This window comes from Myotis daubentonii, chromosome 2, assembly GCF_963259705.1.
Source record: "Myotis daubentonii chromosome 2, mMyoDau2.1, whole genome shotgun sequence".
Lineage (NCBI taxonomy): Eukaryota > Metazoa > Chordata > Mammalia > Chiroptera > Vespertilionidae > Myotis > Myotis daubentonii.
In genome coordinates this window covers 50,592,078-50,611,527 of record NC_081841.1, presented here as the reverse complement: position 1 = coordinate 50,611,527, position 19,450 = coordinate 50,592,078, and the positions used below count along the sequence as shown (strand labels likewise).

The following is a 19,450-nucleotide window of genomic DNA, read 5'->3' as shown; positions in this document are numbered from 1 at the left end:
GTTTTTGAACTTTCAGAGGAGGACAGTCAGCTACCAGGCGTACTGCCTTGGAGGTCACTGTGGTCTCTGACTCGACTCTTCCCCCTGTAATGAGGTCAAGTGGCTGGTCCCCGGGGGTTTGGGAGAATCATCTCCAATGACCCAGGGCAGCCTCTTTCTGACCCCGAAGGGAGCTTTGGTCAAGGAAGACAGAGAAGACAGATGCAGAGGCGGGCACAGTGACGGAAATGTCCCTGGTACTCAGTCCACCTCTGAAGGGAGCGGAGGGCAGGAAGGGGCTGGAGACTGGCGCGCAGGGGGTGCTTGGCGCAGTGGGTCCAGATACATATAAACGCCTCGAAAGCATGAAGGCATCAGAGAGCACGCAGAAGGGGCTCAAGGTGTGATTCTTAAGGTAGCTATGCAGCAGGTTGGAGAGGAAGGAGAGAATGGATGGTCTGGGTGGTGGGAAGAAAGAAAGGAGACAGCCACCAGCGTGCACTCAGGTCAGGAGAGTTTCAGAGGCCGGACCAGGAAGGGGCCAGACCCAAGCCTATCTCCTTCTGCCTGCACCTTGGGGTTCTCGGGGCTCTCCTCTGCTCTGACTACCAACTAAAAGAGGTAAAAAGAGGAGGGGGGTCAGACCCCTTCTTCATTCTAGCCCCAGGAAGCGGAAATGGTGAAATGATTTCAATAATGAGTGATAATGGTATGAGGAGTCACAGTTCACACAGCATCTTTACCTGCAGCATCTCACTTAATCCCAGTTCATCTCCTTTGAGAGCCAATGCACAGGCCTGGAAGTTTAGCAGCCCGGGCTCTAGACACAAACCTGCCTCTGCCTGGACAATCATTTCCCTTCCCTCCTCTCCCCACAATACCTGCCCTGTGGTGGGGCTGCAGGGAGGGAGCACTGGGGATGAGGAGGAGGGACGGAGAGGGGAAGAGCTGCTGCTTGGGGAGGGGCCTGGGTGGGACGGGTGGGGGAGGGGTGTTGCCCGGTGCCTGTGGTTTCGTGCCTGAGTGCCTTCCTTGCTCAGCCAGCCGCAGGGTGTGCTGGGTGAGAGGGCTCACTTGCGAAATGGAGTGTCTCCTTTCAAGAAGTGTCTAGTTGCAAATTTCTCCCTCTCCCAAGACAAAAGCCACGGGCCCACAAAGAATGTTTGTTTTCTCTGTCACAGTGGGCGGCTAATCTCTAGGTCTAGAGCCCCCTGGAGGTGGGGGCACATGCATACATGCTGGTGCATGCACACACACACACACACACACACACACACACACACACACACCTGCTTCCTCCCTTGGAAAGATCCTCCCTCAGGGCAGAAGGGGGTCCTTGGCCACCCAGTTTTCCTTTTTTCCAGGGGTCACTTCTGGGGGAGCCATTCTCTGGTCGATACCTCTCCGCCTCTAGCAATGGGTCCTGACAAGTCTTAGGCCCAGCGTTGAGATCCGGGAAAGTTTCCAGGAGGGGCAGGTAGGGAATTCAGGTCCTTGCGCCTCACAGTGGCCTCCAGGCCCTTCCCTTCTCCAGGGAGCACACTCTTAGAGCGCCTGGGGAGGGTCCCTGGCCCCGGGCAGAGGAAGTGGAGTTACTGCAGGAAGGGAGGAAGGGGCCAAGGGGAAAGTGAGAGAGGCCGCCAGCCAGTGCACATGGGCACCCCCCCCCCCCACACACACACACGCTTGCTCACACTCAGAGCATGCACAACCCTACACTTGGGGACAGTGAGGCATTTGGGGATGAACACCCTTGCACACTAGCAAAACCCCATTCCCAGACCCCCCAAGGTGGGGCCTGCACCCCCCCAACCCCACCCACTACTGGAGGCAGACTTTCCAGAATCTTCCTCTGCCCGCTCACCCGCCCTCCTTTCCCAGCTCGTCCCCAGCTCCCTGCAAAGGGCCAGAGAGAGTCCACTGCTCTCCAGCCTGCAGCCTCCAGACAGGGTGGGCCAGGCTCACCGCCCCCCCCCCCCCCGCACCCCTGGGAGTCGTGCAGGCCCTGGAGGCAGCTACTCTGCCCCGGGGGCCAACGTTGGACCCGGGGCGGGGCGGTGGGCTGGCAGGGGCCGGGCGTCGGCGGGCGGGGCGCCTAGGCCTTGCTGCCGCGCGGGAGGCTCTGCGGCGAGTGCAGCTCCACCGACTGCCGCCGCCGCACCTCGCGCTCCTCCCAGTCGGTGTCGGGCTCCAGCCCCTTCAGCACGGCCAGGCGCTCCGACAGGCTCTTGGAGGACGGGAACAGGACGTAGTTGTAGAGGAGGGAGCCGAGGATGGCGCCCACCAGGGGTCCGATCCAGAAGACCTGCGGGCGGGAGCGGAGGGCGCTGGGCGCGGGGCGCGGGGCCCTGCTCCTCTCGCCGCGGGTGCGGACCGGGCCGCACGCGGGTATAAAGTGCGTGTCCTGTGATTAGAAACGACCACGGGGCTGCTGGGGGCGACCTGTGAGTTGGGGTTCCGGGTGCGGATTCCCCGCGGACTGCCTGGGTGACTTGGACACCTTAGTCACCCTCTCCGCGCCTCAGTTTCCTTTCACGATAATACCAACTAGGGTTGCTGTGAAAACTAAAGGAGCTAATATTTGCAAAGCACTCAGAATAAGGCCTGGCACGCACTAAGCACTCATAAGCGCCCAATAGAAATATGTGTCAGCATAACTATTACCGTTTATCAAGTCCGGAGGCACCAAGGGGTCTGTCTGCACCAGTGACCTCACTTAATCCTCGCAAAGGCAGTGAGGCCCGAGCGCGATGGTCAGCCCTGCGGGGTGGACCCAGGGACCAGGGGGAAGGTGTGGGGTCCCCCTCTCCCGCCTGCTCCCGCCGGGCTGAGATGGGTTTCTGGGGGAGGGGAGGGAGGGCCGGGAGGGTTCTGCCCTTACCCAGTGGTCATCAAATTTGCCGGTGACAACAGCGGGAGCCAGGGAGCGGGCAGGATTCATGGAGCAGCCGGTGTAGTGGATCTGCAGTGGGAGGCAGGGGAGGGAGAGAAACGGGGAGGACTGGGCAGGGCGTCCTGTGCCCCTCTCCAGACCTTGAGCTCAACCTGAAGGGAGTCCACCCCGCGGGCAATGAAGTTCATGTTCTGTTTCCTGGGCTCTATTCCTTTGCAGCTGGAGTGATATCTGGCCTTAGGTATCTGGCAGTCAGACCCTCTGGGGTGTGTCTGTCCTTCCCGAGAGTCTGTATCTGTCCCTCTGGGGTCTTTGTCTGCCATTTTGGGGGGGATTCGGTGTATCTGTCTCTAGAGTGGTCTCTGGGTGTGTTTGTTTCTCTGGGGGAGAGTCTGTGTGAGACTGAGGCCATGACCTACCCCAAGGAGGTGGCCCAGGGCCACGGAGAAGCCGATGGACAGGGCAGGGGTGCCCAGGTTGTCTCCGCGACGCTCATCCGTAGAGGCAAAGATGCAGAGCACCAGCTGCAGGGTCAGGAAGAGCTCCACCGTGACCGCCTGGCCGCCTGTCGTGTTGTTGCTGAGCTGAGGACAGAGCGGGGGAACAGTGAGCATGCTCCCGCACTGGCTCCATCGTCCTGCCAAGACTCCAGAGTGGCCTCTGGGCTGGCTGGGAGCCAGAACACCTGGGCTCACCAGCCACCTTAGTCCAAACGACTGATGGCTTCCTCCTGGGCCCGTGGCCCAAAGGCAGAGGGATGGACTCAAAGACAGCCCGTGATTCCCCAGTCAGAGGTAGGAAAAATGCTCCACAGACCATTAGATTCGGGGGCTGGGATTGTGTGCCTACAATGTGAGCGGAAAAGGATGGGGAATTCATAATTTCTGTTTCCTTTCTTTCTTTTCTTTTTAAAATGTTTTTATTGATTTAAGAGAGGAAGGAAGAGGGAGAGCGAGATAGAAACATCGATGATGAGAGAGAATCATTGATTGGCTGCCTCCAGCATGCCTCTCACCTGGGACCAAGCCCACAGCCCGGGCATGTGCCATGACCGGGAATTGAACCATGACCACCTGGTTTATAGATCGATGCTCAACCACTGAGCCATATCGGTTGAACTAAAATTTCTGTTTCTTGAAGAGCAAGAAGATAAAAGGTTTTGAATACAGCAGGACGTTTAGGCCAGGTAACAGGAAGGCCTTCCTCTCTCCCTAGGCCATAAGATACTGATGTAACCAGAGGCCTATGGTCAAAGGGCTCCCGGGGACAGGGACTCGGGTCTGGGGATGGTCCTAGTGTGCCCCGTACCCCCCACAAGTCTAGCACATGACCCTTTCCTCTAACCCTGGACTGTTCCCTTTGACTTTGCCTGTTTCCCACTGCACTCCAGGCCTCGGTTTTGCCCTGTGGATTTGCTCCCTGCACATACCATGGGAGCTGACGTGAGGGTGCTGCCTCCATGCCCATGTGGGATGCCCGTGACCCCAGCAGACCCTGCCTTGGGCAATGAGAGAACTTGAGGCCAAGCAAAGAGGTAATTTCATAATTGGACCACACCCAGAACTGGATTTCTCTCTGGGTTTTGTCATTCTGTGCCCTACACCCTGCCCTTTGGGGCTGGGCACTGAACCAGGTAGAGCTGTGACAGCTCTCACCTCCCATGCCCCTTCTCCAGCCCTTGAAACCCGACCCCTGGATCCTAGCCATTGGGCTGTCACTGTTGGGTCTTCTAGGGCCTATTCTCAATCCCCTGTGACCCAATGTCAAAGCCTGTAATGGGAGACAGTGAAAAGCACTTTAAAGGCAGACACTTTGGAGGCCTCTGACTTACCATGGGCCCCTATTTACTTCAGCCTCAGTTTGTCCTTCTGTAAAATGGGGATAACAAAAGTAGGGAGGATTGTGTGAGGACTGGAATCGACAGTGGCAGAGCCCCAGCCCCATTCCTGCTGGTAAATGGCTGCTCGAAGGGAGACGGTGTGGACGTCTCAGATGGCTCTGGGTCCATTTCCAGGTGCTGACACTTACTGGTTCTGTGACTGGAGTCAGTTGAATGCTGAGCCTCAATTTACCACTCATGGTAGAGCGTCACAGATTTCACCTTACAGCATTATACCAAGAATGAGATATCTGGCCTGGCGCAGAGCAGGTGCACATCAATGGTAACTCCCTGGTGGCCAGGCTAACCTTTCTAGGGACCTCAGAAGACACCTGGGACAACTTTAAAGTCTTCTGGCTCCCTCTAGCCTCAGGGTAAGTCAGCCCCACTGCTGAGTCCCTCCCGCCAGGTGGGGTTCTCCTCAGTTCCCCAAGGTAGTAATAACCTTGGGGGAAACCTTCCAGACCCTTCCATTCTGAGGGCTCCGGTCAACACTGACATGATGGAGGAGCAAGACTGAGAGTCTCCCTGCCCCCTTAGCAGCCCCGTCGTCCTGCTATTAGAGGAGATTCCTCAGTCACATCCTGAGACTTTCTTGGCCCTGTTCTCAGGAAGTTGTTCTTTCCGTCTAAGTGAACCTCTCCTCGCTGCCAACTAAACCAATTTTGTCCTCAATGGAAATGGTCACATTCCTCAGTCTGTCCCCTGCCAAGGCCATCCTAGCCTTTTCTCAGCCCTGAGCCCCCAGCCCCATCGCATTGTCCATTCGGAAGAAGTAGGAAGAGAGAAGCTCCCCAATTGGGATGCCTATGCCCCTCGTATGAGAAAGGGCCACTCATGCCAAGGAGGAGGTGGCCACAGGGACTGTGCAGCACTCTTCAGAGACACCAGAGCTCTAACCTAGTGGCCCAGGGACAGATCAGGCCCCAAAATGCAGGAAACTGAGGCCCAAAAGAGGCACTTGCTGCCTGGGCTTGGGCTGGGGTCTGGGTGGGGGGGAGTCAGGGTTCTGATGAGGGGCACGGACCATTCCTCCCACTCACGCCCTCAGATGCCCAGGCCTTGCCCAGACCCACGAGAGGAGCGGGTGGGGGCATGGAGGGAGCTGCGGCATCACCCTCAGCTCCCAACGCATCCAGGTGCCTGGCTAGCCACCACTCATGAAGTCAGCAGTTAGCGCACGGGCTCCAGGGTCCGGAGAGACAGTGCCCCTTTGCTTCCCCTGGGTTCTGGCACGTTCTCTGGGATTGACACACTGTAGAACTTTTGGCTGGTACTTCCCTTCTCTGAGCTTCAGTTTCCTTGTTTGCAAAACAAGACTTAGGTGATGGCTCCGGCCGGAAGACCGTGAGCTTTGCAGCCAAGCCTGGTCTGAAGTCTGGCTGTGGCACTGGCCCTCTCTGAGCCTCAGTTTCCATATTCTCAAGGAAGGAGGTGCCCATCCCTGCTTTGCAGCGCTGCTGCGAGGTGTCAGTGCGAGGCTGTGAGGAGCCCCTCGCCTGAGGCCAGTGCATGCTGAAGGAAGGTTGGGCCCTTCTCCCCTCAGAAGACCCACGGGACTCACTCTGAGGTTCCTCCCAGCTCGGAAAGCTCTTCTACTTTGGGGCCCTGTCCTCCAGAGTCCTAGCCCAGGCCTCACTGTAATGCAGGCTCTTCCTCCACGAGGGAGGGCAGAAGGTACCAGCAGCGCCGGGGTATCCTATGGGCTTCAGCTCTGGCCCTGTTGCTCCGTCCACCTGGGGCTCCTGTGGCAGCTGTGTTCCTGGTTCCAGCACCTCTGCCCCCACCCCCGCAGCCTCCGTCTCTCTCCGCACCCAGGCCCTCACCCAGACCTGTTCCCTCCATCCCACCCAACCCTGGGGAGGAGGTGCAGCTCGGGCTACTCACCGCATTGATGGCCAGGTCCCCTCGGATGGCTTCTGGTGTGATCTCGTGCAGCAGAGCGGCTCCTGCCACGGCCCCCAGCAGCTGGGCAGCCACGTAGAAGGCCGCCCGGAGAAAGGAGACGTGGCAGCCCACCAGACAGGCCACCGTCACCGCAGGGTTGATGTGGGCCCCGCTCACGTGGCCCAGCGCCTGCACCAGGGTGCCGATAGCCAAGCCGAAGGCCATGGCGATCTGCAGCACGGAGGGCAGGGCCTGCGGCCAGTTGAGGGCCGAGCCCAGGCCAAAGAAGACGAAGAGGAGTGTGGCCAGGAACTCTGCAAACACGGCCCTGGAGAAGGCTATGGACCGGAGTTCCCACATGCTGCGGAGCTTTTCAGAGCTGGCCCCGCTGTCTCAGGGCAGGAGGCTTGGGTCTCTCTCTCTCTCTCTCTCTCTCTCTGTTTCTGGGGAGGCTGGGTCATGGGCATTTACAGGGTCCTTCCATCCAGCATTTGGACACGTGGGGCGGAGGTGGAGTTTAGATTAATACTTCTTCACCCCTATGGCTTCCCCCTGCCCCCACTCCCCACCCCTGCCCACCACATGCCTATCACCCCATCTTGGCCTTCACAGCTGACTAATGTTCCCCATTAATGAGCTCCAGATAAGGGCTGACGTCCCCTGCTTTTCCGTGTTTGTCCCCTCGGTTAACCCCGGGGCTGTTGCCCCAGGGCCTCCCCGGGCCCGTAGGCTCTGTGAATGGCGGTTCTGCAGATTTGCCAAAACCCCTCTCTCTGACTCAAACTGTTGGCCAAGGCAGGGGCAATGCTTCACCCACAACTGACCAGGGGAGAGGATGTCAGTGCGGCCCCTTCTAGTGACTGGGGAGTTCTTCCTGCGTCTGACCTCCAGTTATTTCTTCTTTAAGGGGATGGAAAACAACTGGTTGGCCTGTGACGCGGACCTTCTGAGGCACAGAGGTTTTGTGTCTCTTCGGTGCCTGCTTTCTTGCAGCCAATCACCCATAAGTCACTAAGTGTCACCCCCTCCCTGGAACCCCAGCCAAATGAGCAGGGGGCGGTTCCAGGGGCAGTGGGACCCCGGCGGTGGGTGATGGAGTGAACCTGGGGTTGACAGGCAGCTGCGGGCTTCCATTCCAGCACCCCCTCGCCCCTCTTTGTGAACCCCTTCTCATCCAGCTCTGTAAAAAGGGGACAATAATGACCTTATCGGATTGGGGTTTGGATTAAATAAAATAATGTACATACGGTGCTCAAAGCAGTGCCTGGCCCACAGTAAGCCATCAGTTAATACCAGCTGTTATTGATAGTATTATTTGTACTCTGAGGAGAATAAGTCTCCCCGAACTCACATGTTAGGGTTCCAGAAGCTGGGACAGAATCCGGGTCCCCCCTGGAGCTCAGAGCCACACAGGGCTCTGGGGAGGACATTTCTGAGAGGCAATGAGCTGTGCTGGCTGATGGAGGCCACAGTGCCCGATAGGCGGCTCTCCGGCCTGGGTGCCCTCGCAGCCCAGCACCGGGCAATGCCACTTCCTGCCACCAGTGTTGTTCCAGCGCAGGGTCTAGGCCAGGGGTGGGCAAACTTTTTGACTCGAGGGCCACAATGGGTTCTTAAATTGGACCGGGGGGCCGGAACAAAAGCATGGATGGAGCGTATGTGTGAACTAATATCAATTCAAAGTAAACATCATTACATAAAAGGGTATGGTCTTTTTTTTTTTTTAGTTTTATTCATTTCAAACGGGCCGGATCTGGCCCGCGGGCCGTAGTTTGCCCACGGCTGGTCTAGGAGGCATTTGGGTCTGGAATCCCGCCCCCCCACACATGTGACACCCCACTGTTCCCAATCCCTCCAGCCCTGCTCCCTTTCCTGGGGGTGAAAAGGCAGGGTCAGGCTCAGAGTGTGGTTGGGCCCTGCTCTCCCTCCTGACCAGCAGGTTCCCATGCAGTCCCAGTCCCAGGAATGGAAATCTGGGCCGATGGACACTGTAGAGTAGAACCCCTTGTATTGTATCACAGGGGGTCACTGAGGTCCAGGGAGGGTGAGTGGCTCATCGGAGGTGGCCCAGCAAGCTAGTGGCTGAGCTGGGACTGGGGCCTAGCCCGGAGAGCATTCTACCACACCCCTTGCTGCCAGTCACACTCGGGCCTCAGTTTCCTTGTTCAGAAAATGGGAGCAATGCTGCCCACACCACAGTTGTTTTGAGGATGGAGCAAGATAATGAATGGGAAATACTTTACAACTGAGACTGCACCATCCAAACATATAGAGGGACTAGTGAATCCTGCTAGTGAGGAGGCGGAGGAAGAGAAGGAGGAGGGGAAGGAAGAAAGGCGAAAATGACCGCCCCCCCCTCAAATCAGGAATTCTCATGGGGCTTGTCCTCTGGTGTATTTCCAGTGCCTAGAATGGTGCCTGACACACAGGTAGATGCTCAACTGTGTCCTAAATGAAGATAACCCCCTCCACCCCTGCCTCCTGCTGGGAGAGGCCGAGATGAATCCAGGTGGGCTGAGGACTGGGGTGGACGCGAGCTCCATACTCCCCACCTCCACCTGCCCACTCCGAGTCCAGCACCCAGTAGTTTTCCAATATCTCCAGGTAAAGTTCCCCCTCCCTTGACCTGCTGGCCGCCTCTCCTTCTCCAGGGCACAGCTCTTACTTGGCACCCTGGTTCTCTGCCCTCAGCCTTCCCTTCCCAACCTCAGGCATTCCTAATGCTCTAGGAAGAGCTTCAGAGGGAGGGACAGATTTTGACTTGGCCTCGTCCGTGCCTGGGCCCAAGTCTGGGAGGCGGGGAGGGTGCCAATCATGCCTGGGCCTTTGAGTCAGGGAGGCAGAGGGTGTTCCCATCAAGCCACGGGTCAGAGCCCTGCTTCCTGGCAGGCCGCGGGGCACCCCCAAGGGGAGGGCGACGTTTTGTCTCCAGGGACCGCTATGTGGTGTCTTTATGATGTCCATGGTGCCATCAGTTGTATGATGCACGGCTAACTCGAAATGAGAAAAATGCTTTTTTGGAGATGGGTGGTGGTAATGCTTGCGCAACAGTGGAGCTGTACTTAACACCATGGAACTGTGCACTTAAAAATGGGGAGGATGGTACTTTGTAGCAATTAAAAATAGTTTTAGGAAGCGAATAAAGGAACATGGCCTGAAAATGCTTTTTTAAAACCAATTTTTATTTTGTGTATTTATTGGAAGAAATCTTTTTTATTTATTGATACCTCAGTTTTTAAGTCAAAATCTCTCTTGTGCATGCATAAAAATGGAAATTATAAGCAAAAGAAATTGGCTGAAATTCAATTGAGCCTTGGACAACAGGGTTTGAACTGCACGGGTCCACTTACATATGGATATTTTTCAAAAAAAAAATGCTGTAAATGTATTTTCTCTTCCGTATGATTTTCTTAATAACATTTTCTCTTTTTTCTAATTTGCTTTATTGTAAGAATATAGTATATAATACATATAACATACAAATATGTGTTAGCTGACTTTATGTTATTAGTAAGGCTACTTGTAGTTAATAGTAGGCTATTTGTAATTAAGTTTCAGGGGAGCAAAAAGTTATATGTGGATTTAGACTGCACAGGGGGTTGGCACCCCTAATCCTCGTGTTACTCAATGGTCAACTGTCGTCCTAGAAGATTTTCTTCGCATTCAGAGCCCACATGTCCTAAGCCCTGCTTGGCCTCAGATCCCCGAGTGTTTTTCTGCACAGCGTCCTCTGTGCGTCAGGAGGGCAGTTAGGCACCATTTCCACGCGATGGTCCACTGCTGTTTCCGGAATTCCTTCCCAAGCCTCGGATACTCCTTCTGTAAACTTTGCCGCATGTGTTTTCTTGCTTCACATGCGACTGGCAGTCATGGTGCCCTTTTCTCAGTAATAAAACATCCCACAGCTTCATCTACTTGTGAGGCTGTTCCTGTCTTAGGTTTCATCAAACACTTGGCTGTTGTTTTGCAAGAAAATATGGAACTGCTCTTCAATGGTAACTGTTTGCTTCACTAATATTACATTCTTTCTGCGCTCCTGTTTTCCTGTCTTTGTGTATACACAGTAACTCGGTGTGTAACTGCGAAACCGCAGTGTAGCCTCCTTGAAGACATTTAAATAGCAATTAAGTTGAACGGATGTAGGCAGGAGAGGCGGGGAACTTACCTGACCAAGTTTAAGAACGCACAGGTAGTGACAGCCACTCCCAGCAGCTCTGAGACAACATGAAAGAGACGTAAACATGAGAAAAAAGAGTCCACCTTAGAGTGGATGAAACAGAGCAGTTATGTTAGCATGCACTGCTCTCGACATTCTGCGTGTATTAACTCTCTTCATCTCCACAGCAGTCCTATGAGCTAAGCATCCCATTTTTTGGAAAGGAGGAAAATGAGGCAGAGGGGTTCAGTAACTTTCCGGAGGCCACACAGCTGTAAGTGGGGAGGCAGAATTAGAACCCGGGAAGTCTGGCTTCCGGAGGACTTTTCGATTGTGAAAGTGAATCACCATCTTCAGAAATAATCAAGATGGAAAAGAAGTGAGAAAGAGCCCTGGCTGGTTTGGCTCAGTGGTCAGAGAGTCAGCCTGCGGACCGGGGGTCCCAGGTTTGATCCTGGTCAGGGGACATGTCCAGGGTTGCGGGCTGGATCCCCAGTGGGGGGCGTGCGGGAGGTGGCCGGTCGGTGATTCTCTCTCATCGTTGATGTTTCTATCTCTCTCTCCCTCTCCCTTCCTCTCTGAAATCAATAAAAATATATTTTTACAAAAAAGAAATGAGAAAGAATGCTAAAGGACTCTCTCTCTCTCTCTCTCTCTCTCTCTCACACACACACACACACACACACACACACACACACACACACACGGGTTTGGGTGATGTTTGCTGGTGACTGAAGGAGGGGCTGAGCCCCTGGAAAGTGGGGGCAGAAGGAGGGTGTCTGTGGGGAGCTGTGCCGGTGAGGATGCCGCACGTGGGAGCACAGCGACAGAATTCAGGGCCCAGGCCATCTGACCGCTGGTGTAAGGTGTGTTTCCTGCTCTGAGCTGAGCTGCAAATGCCTTCCATTCTCCCCACAAGGTCAGAAAAAGTGGGTCACCCATCACAGCCTGGAGGCTGGACCCCTGGGGAATGAGGGGGAAGGGCCAGGGCCGTCCACAGTCCGGTGAAGTGGGACGTCGTGGAGAGAGCAGGCCCAGGCAGCCGCTGGGGGAGGGGTGGGAGGCCGGGGCTGGGGCCCCGCAGGAAGCCTGAGAATGTTGCGGGGTGTCGGATCCATGCAGTTCCGGGACACAGCGCAAGCCCTTGGATGTCTTGTCGGGTGGCCAGATAAAATACAGGGGGCCCAGGTAATTGGAATTTCAGATAAATAATAAAATGTTTAGCATAAGTGATTCCAAGCCCTATTTGGGACATACATATACTGAAAACTTATTTGTTATTTGAAATTGAACTGGGTGCCCTGCCTTTTTATTTGTTAAATCTGGCAGCCCTATTCCATGTGGAAGCTAAGGAGGAACCAGAGGACTGAAGGCCTGGGGACATCTGGGTCTCAAACTAAATCCTCACAAGGACTTTCGGGGATGCGTTGTTTTAGCTCCATTTCACACAGGAGGAAACTGAGGCACAGAGAGGTTATAAAGGTTTCCCAAAACCACAGGGCCGGTTAGGATGAATATAAGCTATGAATACAGGTCTGTCTGCTCCAGAAATTCAGGCTCCCCCCCACCATCCCCCTCCAACCCCCAGGGACTGGCTGACTTCGTCCTCTAAACGCCAGCTCACGGACAAGCAGTTGTGACCGTGGAGGCCCAGGTGAAGGTCCAAGCTCCTGGGGGGACACAAAGACAGCTTCCTGCCGCCTCCTCCTACCCAGGGGGTGGGGCCCAGGGCTAAAGAGGATGGGAGCTCACCTAGCCTCACGCAGCTCCCGACTGCCCCCAGGTCAGCGCCGGCCTCAGGCTTGGCGTGTCCTCCTCCCGCCCCCTTCACCTCTGGGCTCTGATATGTGTTGTTTTCTCAGCCTGGTATATGTGTCATCATCATTTTCTCATGACTAATTCTTCCTCCAACTCCAGGCCAGTGACTATCAAACCTTTTTGATCAAGACCTGCAAGAGGAAATACATCTAATATCCTAATTCATAGCATTATCTGGATAGGAAGATGGAGATCAAGATATAACTAAAACTAACATGTCACAAATCGGTATTTCCTAAATGTGATGTTTTAAATTCCTCTATTCTGTTTCACTAAAAAAGTTATTCAGGTCACAACTATTAAATCAATTTCATGACTCACGAATGGGTTGCCGCTCACAGTTTGAAAAACACCACTTTCAATCCTGGCTGACAAACGGCCTTTCCCCCTTATTGCTCCTAGAGGACTAAGACACTAAACAATTGTTTAAAGTGGTTTTCTTACTGGAGAGGGCTTCCTGCAGCCTCCACATCGCACCCTCCCAGCAGCTCCACCAGCGGGTGCCTTGACCTTTTGTTTCTCTCCGAGGCTGGCAATTACCTCCGGGGTGCCTCGCTCCTCCTCCGGGCTGTGCACAGAGGGCAGGGCCATTTCTGGGTTCGCTCACCGTCGCACCTCCGCCCCCGTGCCTCGCACAGGGTCTGGCACATCAAGGTGCTCGATACATGTTTGTCAAGTGACTAAATGAACAAAGCCGCCAGCTCTTGCCCCCCCAAGCCTGCCTGCACCCCGCCCTGCACGCTCCAGGTTGCAGCCCCATGGCCTCCTTCCTCAGGGACCGGATTCGGGGGAGAAGTTGTTTTTCGGAGCTTGGGCAAAGAGAGGGAGTGTGTGTGTGTGCGTTGGTGGGTGAGGAGGGGTCAGGGACAGGTTTGTCTCCATTTGGAAAGGATTGGGTGTGCGTAAGGGGTGGGGGCAGGGGCACCTTTCCAGTAACCCTGCCTTGTGAACAGAGCTCCCAGTTGCTTGGAGGAGTCCACGAGAGGCAAGCACCGGGGAAGCTGTGGCAAGAGCCTGTGCACAAGGGGGCGGGTTGGACAGCTGACTAATGGGACAAGCTGACACATAGCTCTGCACGGGGAGAAGCCCCGGCCGCAGGTCAATAAAGCCTCCTCACAGAGGGCAGCTGGGAGCCACAGCGGACTCTAGCAGGAGAGGAGCCCAGCTGGCATGGCAGGAAGAGGTCCCGGAGGGCAGACTGCTCTTCCCTTAACTGGGCGCCTTCCAGTCCCTGGCTTCCTCCCCCGTCACACCTGGGGGAGGGTGACCAGACTGGAGGCCCCGAAGAGCTGAGGGTGGCATGGTGGCCCCTTGGCTTCCACCCACCCTGGAGGCAGGGCTGGAGGCAGAGAGGAAAGTGTTTGCTGCTGGCCCAGGAGTGCTGGGACTCCACCCTATAGGGACAGAGAGGAGCTGCGAACACCAGGGCCAGGCCAACCCAGGGTCACACCAACGAACTGGAAGGGTTGTGGGCAGCACCCCGCCACCTTGCTCGCAGAGGTCACCTAAACCTGTTTGACTCCCCACTTAGAACAGTTGCAGCTGAACCGCCCCAGCTCCCCAACCCTGCCTCCAGCATCTGTGGGCTTTAGCAACAGGGGGGCCTGCAGGACCCCTTTCAGACTCTGCACAGGGTCCCTCCCCCCCCCCATGCCACACACTCACCTTCCCCCCACCCTGGAGGCCCTCCCCTGCCACCATCCCTCCCAGGCCTCTGCCCCTGTCAGCCTCAGGCTTCTTCCTGCCCGTGCTGTGTGTGAGGCACTGAGCTAGGCTCCTGATCCTTTCTCCACCAGTCATTTCAACTCAGGGGTGAAGTGGGTACAAAACAACCCCATGTTATGGAGTAGGGCAAGGAGGCTAAAGCACATGAAGCTGGGCACCTCCTCTGCCCCCTATGCCACAGCACCCTGCCTCACCTCCGTGATAGCACGGATCATGCTGTCCTGGGTGATTTGTTTAAGCTCTGAGGACAGGAACTACATTTTGGTCCCAAAACTTAACACGGGTTTGGCATGGAGTAGGTGCTCAAACAAAAGTTTATAGAATGAACTGTTTGCCCAAGGATCAACAGCTAAGAAGTGCCTAAGCCATAATTCACACCCAGATCTTCCTGGATCCCAACCGAGCCCCACAGCCTTCACCCTCCACCAGGAAGCCTTCCCTGACTTACTCAGAATCCTGGGTGTTTAGGTGTGTTCCCAACCACCCCCACCCCGCCCCCCCATCACCTCCTTGAAAACAGGGCCTGGGACAGTGTCTCAGCCTGGCTCTGATCCCAGCAGTCCAGCCAGCTCTGCCCCCAGAACCCAGGAGGAGCTCTGTGGCATGTGAATGCCTAGGCCAGGGATGGAGAGCCCAGGAGGCGAAAGCCTCAGTCAAACCAATGGAGCCTTCCTGCCTGAGCGCCCCGCCACCTGCCTCCTGACCCCTGCTCACTCAACCGTGATTCCGCCTGGGCCGGGCCTGCCAGCTTCTCGTGAGAGCCGGCCCAGGCCTTGGTATTCTCTGGGGTGGGTCCAGGTGGGGCACCTGATCCTCTGCTCATTTTGCTGCAATTCAATATCAGCCTCCAATTTGCACGCTCTGCTGCCATCCGTCCCTCCTCCCTCCGGCCTCTGCTGGGGGAAGGGAGAACACAGTACTCGCCACAGCGCTTCGAGGGCCCCTGGGAATCCCTCGGGCGGACTTCACCCCAGACCTCCGTGTGGAGGGACTGCTGTGCCCACCAAGGGAGCAAGGCCTGCATGTCCAGAGGGTTGGGCAGACCTTGATGCCACCCCGTAGGCTTCCCGGCGGTGGAATCCAAAGCCACGCGGGCTCTCCCAGCTTCCGGGTGAACAGATGTAAGAGGACCTGCCCATGGCGAGTGTTCAGAAATGTGAGTCCAGGCTTCCCCAAGGGCTGAGGGCCTGTGGCTCTGGGAAATCCTTGCTTCTCTAACCGCCCCCATTCTGGCTGCCATGGCGGCCCATTCTCTCTGGTTCCACCTGCTGGATGTCTGTTTTCTTGGGATTTTTAGGCCCCTTGAAATAGCTCATTGTATTTTTCTATTCATGCGACAAATAGTTATTGAGCACCAGCTGTGTGCCAAGTACTGCTCTAGGCCTTTAGCTACATCAGGGAACAAAACTGACAGATTCCCTGGCCTGGCGGACAGACGGTGTGGGCAGTGTTTTCAGTCAGTGGGGAAGTTTATTAAATGGCCCTCCTCAGCCTGGTCTCCTCCACCTTAAATAACCTGAATGAAAAGGAATTGTAAATTTTAGAAAGTAGCGTTTACTCGCAGTTGTCATCTTTACCCCGATCTTATCACCGCAGCTTGAAGTTACGTCACACGAATGCAACAGAAAGTGTGTGCTGTCCCTCAGAAGGTTAAACACAGAGCTACGCGACCCTGCAATGCTACTCCTAGGTATGTATCCAAAGAGTTGAAATCAGGTGTTCAAACAAAAGCTTGTACACACATGTTCACAGCAGCACTAGTCACAATAGACAAAAGGTGGAGACAACCCAAGTGTCCATCAACTGATGAATGGATCAACAAAATGCCGTATGTCCATACAATGGAATATGATTCAGCCTTAAAGAGGAATGAAGTGCTGATACACGCGGTAACATCGAGACACCTCGAAAACATGCTCAGTGAAACGGCTCAGTCACAAAAGGCCACAAGTCGTGTGATTTCCTTTATATGAAACGTCCAGCGTGGGCAAACCCATCGAGACAGAAAGTAGAGGAGTGGCTGCCAAGGGTTGGGGAAAGAGAGGAATGGGGAGTGACTGCTTCATGGGCACAGGGCTTCCTTTCGGGGTGACGAAATGTTCTGGAACGAGATAGTGGTAGTGGTTGCACAACACTGTGATTTTACTAAACGCCCCCGAGTTGATGTGCTTTGAGATGGGTGGATAGGTGAATTTTGTGTTATCTTCCTTTAAAATGTTTAAAAGCGCTTGTTGTGGGGTCCTACCCACGCTGGACTTCCTGTCTCGTGTATTTCTCTTGCTTCCCCCAGGGCCTTTGCACATGCTGGTGGTCCTTCCCCCTGGGATGCTTGTCTCTCCTCTTTGCTCACTTACGACATCATTAGTGTTTGGATCTCAGCTTAACCACCACTTCCTCAGAGAGGACCAAGCCTCCCTTTTACATGCTCAAGTACCATGTGCCATTCCAGTGGAGTACATGTCTTGGTTATCACGACAACATGTATATGTATATGATGACTGAATCCCCTTCTAAATTATAAGCTCCTGGAAAGAAAGGGGAGCCTGTATATTTTTTCATCCCTGATGTACCCCTAGAGTCTACCTCAGTGCCTGACATAGGCACCCAATAAATATTGAATGCGTGCATAAATTAATAATTCCTAAGGGAATTCTAATAGATTCACTCCCTCCCCCAGCCCCACCCCGCATGGTTTCCCTGTCACTGCCGCTGCTGCCAGCGAGTCTTCATAGCTGCCACGACTCCTCATGATAACGGCCACTAACAGGTCCGCACGAAGCCAACAGGGCTCTGAGGAGGAACAGCCAAATTCCCAGGCAGTGCAGGCAGTGAGACCGAGTTGGACAGGAGGGAGACGTTCAGGTCAGTTGTTGGAACTGGGATGGGAGAAGTCGAGTGCCAAGTGGGGCAACGGCCTGAGTTGGAATTGTGAACGTGAGTCAAGTCAATGCTCCCAGGATGGCCTTTCTAAGGAACGCTTGTTGAACACATACCTGAAAGAATAACATGCCAAGAATGCGCAGGGTAAGTGCCTGGCACCTAAGAAGCATGATGATGGATTCCGGGGATATTACAGAGAAGCCTTGGTGAGTGGTGGGGGGCAGGATGTGGAAAATCGAGGAAGGGGGGAATGCAGAATGACTGGTGTGTAGTTGGGCCCTGCGGCCCTTTGCTGAGATGGGGTGCACTGGAGGAGGAGCAGGTTGGGGGAGGAATGCCGAGATGAGCTCTGAGGTTCTGATGTTGAGGTGCTTCTGGCTGGGTAAGAGCAGGTTCTGGGGAGTTGCAGAAGCCAGAAGCAGTGGATGGGAGGTGAGGACAGGGGGGGGGGTTCAATGATTATGGGAGGTTCTGGGGAAGAATGTGTTGGGAACAGGGGCATGGGGGGGGGGGGACAGATGGTGCTCCATGTCCAAGGAAGAGGGAGGAGCGGGGGTCCAGACCCCAGGCTGGTCCCAGTCAGGAGGAGAGCGAGCTGTGGTGAGAAGGAAGACAGGCGGGATATGGGTGATATGAAAATGTGAGGTGGGTGGCAGGAACCTGAGGGAATTTCCATCTTATGGCTCCTGTTTTCTTTGCGAATAAGGATCAAGATCAGCTGCCCAGAGAGACTGGAGAGCTGGGGGCTGAGGGCACTGGAGGGGGTTTGAAAGAGCTGCAGTGAAGCACAGAGAGGGGGCCAGCCGGAGCGGAGAAGAGCCTGCTGAGGGACGAGGCCAGGGTGTCCAGTGGCTGCAGCTCTCTACGGGTGGGTGCAGCAGCCCGGGGGTGGAAACCAGGATGGCAGTGGCTCCATCAGCCCAGGGGTGCTGGGTGGGTACCAGGGGAAACTGGGCGGGGGTGGCAGGCAGGGGAGGCTGTGCAGCCAGAGGACCTGGGGGTGTGGGGAAAAGGGGGCTGGAGGACTGGGTGAGTGAGACTCTGGGACCGGCAGATGGGAACCAGGGAGTCAGAATCAGAAGCACAGAGGGATGTGTCCATCGAGTAGAATGTTTCATTTAAGCTTTAAGAAGATCAGATGTTTCAGGAAAGACAAGCTCCAGGGTGTGGCCATGGGAGGGAGACTGAAATGGAGATGGAAGGCCTTTGGAATTGAGAACGTTAATGAACAGAGCAGACGTGGGCCATCACCACCCCGGAGGAGAGATGGGCTTCCAGGGCAGTGAGGAGGGAGGGAGGGGGGTTAACAGCGACGCTGAGGAAATAGGAAAGCTTGTCAAAGGGCGCTGGGAAGGCTAGGGAGGGAAAGAAGGAACCGGAAGCAGAGGGCAAAAAGCAGGGAAGAGCTGGACGGCCACACAAACTCACAGCTCAGATGGGAAGGCTGGACAAGGTTTCCCAAACAATTCCCTCTGCGGCCTCTCAGGAGGGGTCAGCAAACTGGGGTGCCGCTCTGAGGAATCCGGTCCCATGGACACGCCCTTCATTCAGGCTTCAGTGTCTTCTGCTGGGATCCCCAGAGCAGCCGACTGATCCACAGCCTGACCGCAGGGACCGCTCTCTCCAGACCTGCCTGGTCCCAGAGTAACCACATCTTAGCGGACAACTCCTCAGACTCAGACCCCCGCCCCCATTCTCCCAACCCTCCCTCTCCCGCCCACAGGAGGACCCCCTGGCCCCGGTCTCTCCAGCCACCTCTTCCTACACAGGCCACGCTTGGGATTACTTGCACTCCCTGTCTGCTCTCTCGTGCTGCCTGGCTGTGCCCAGGTGGCTTCTTCTCCCTGAGAGGGCTTCTCCACCCTCCTGGCTGGCTCCTGGCCCTGATCTCCTCTTCCTTCGGGGAGCCTTCCCTCGTGACCCAAGACTGCCCTTCCTGGGTGTCCCTAGAGCACTAGGGCTGCCCCTGTCCAGAGCTGACACAGCACGGCCATGTCCGCTCCGGCCGCCTCCTCTGCACGGCTGGTGTAGAGCTGGGTTGGGGGCTGCCAGCACCTGGCCCCGGCCCCGGCCCATTGTTGACACTCACTAAAGTGTGTTGAATGAATGGGCTGTTGGCTGAATCGGGCTGGGTTGAGCCGCTGGTGGTCTAATTAGTTCAGAGGAATAGTGTCTTGTTCCTTTTCAGTGACCTTTCTGGGCAGTTGTTCTGGGAGAGAAAGACAAGGTGCCG

The 19,450-nt window shown here is 55.5% G+C and overlaps 1 protein-coding gene across 1 annotated transcript; it reads right to left on the bottom strand.

Moving 5' to 3' along the window:
• Window positions 1-1,800: 1,800 nt before the first annotated feature.
• Window positions 1,801-7,139, bottom strand: LOC132227566 (aquaporin-2). Its single transcript, XM_059682816.1, has 4 exons — window positions 6,639-7,139; window positions 3,292-3,456; window positions 2,861-2,941; window positions 1,801-2,284 (listed from the first exon to the last, which is right to left on the bottom strand). The coding sequence occupies exons 1-4, from the start codon at window positions 6,996-6,998 to the stop codon at window positions 2,075-2,077; spliced, it is 816 nt and encodes a 271-aa protein (XP_059538799.1). The 5' UTR covers window positions 6,999-7,139; the 3' UTR covers window positions 1,801-2,074.
• Window positions 7,140-19,450: the final 12,311 nt, after the last annotated feature.

Excerpts from the sequence above, each read along its gene's own strand:
- LOC132227566 (XM_059682816.1), bottom strand. The coding sequence starts at position 6,998 with ATGTGGGAACTCCGGTCCATAGCCTTCTCCAGGGCCGTGTTTGCAGAG. Across the intron at positions 2,942-3,291 it reads CCCTGGGCCACCTCCTTGGG|ATCCACTACACCGGCTGCTC; the intron begins GTAGGTCATGGC and ends CTCCCACTGCAG. Across the intron at positions 2,285-2,860 it reads GCAAATTTGATGACCACTGG|GTCTTCTGGATCGGACCCCT; the intron begins GTAAGGGCAGAA and ends TCCCGCCCGCAG.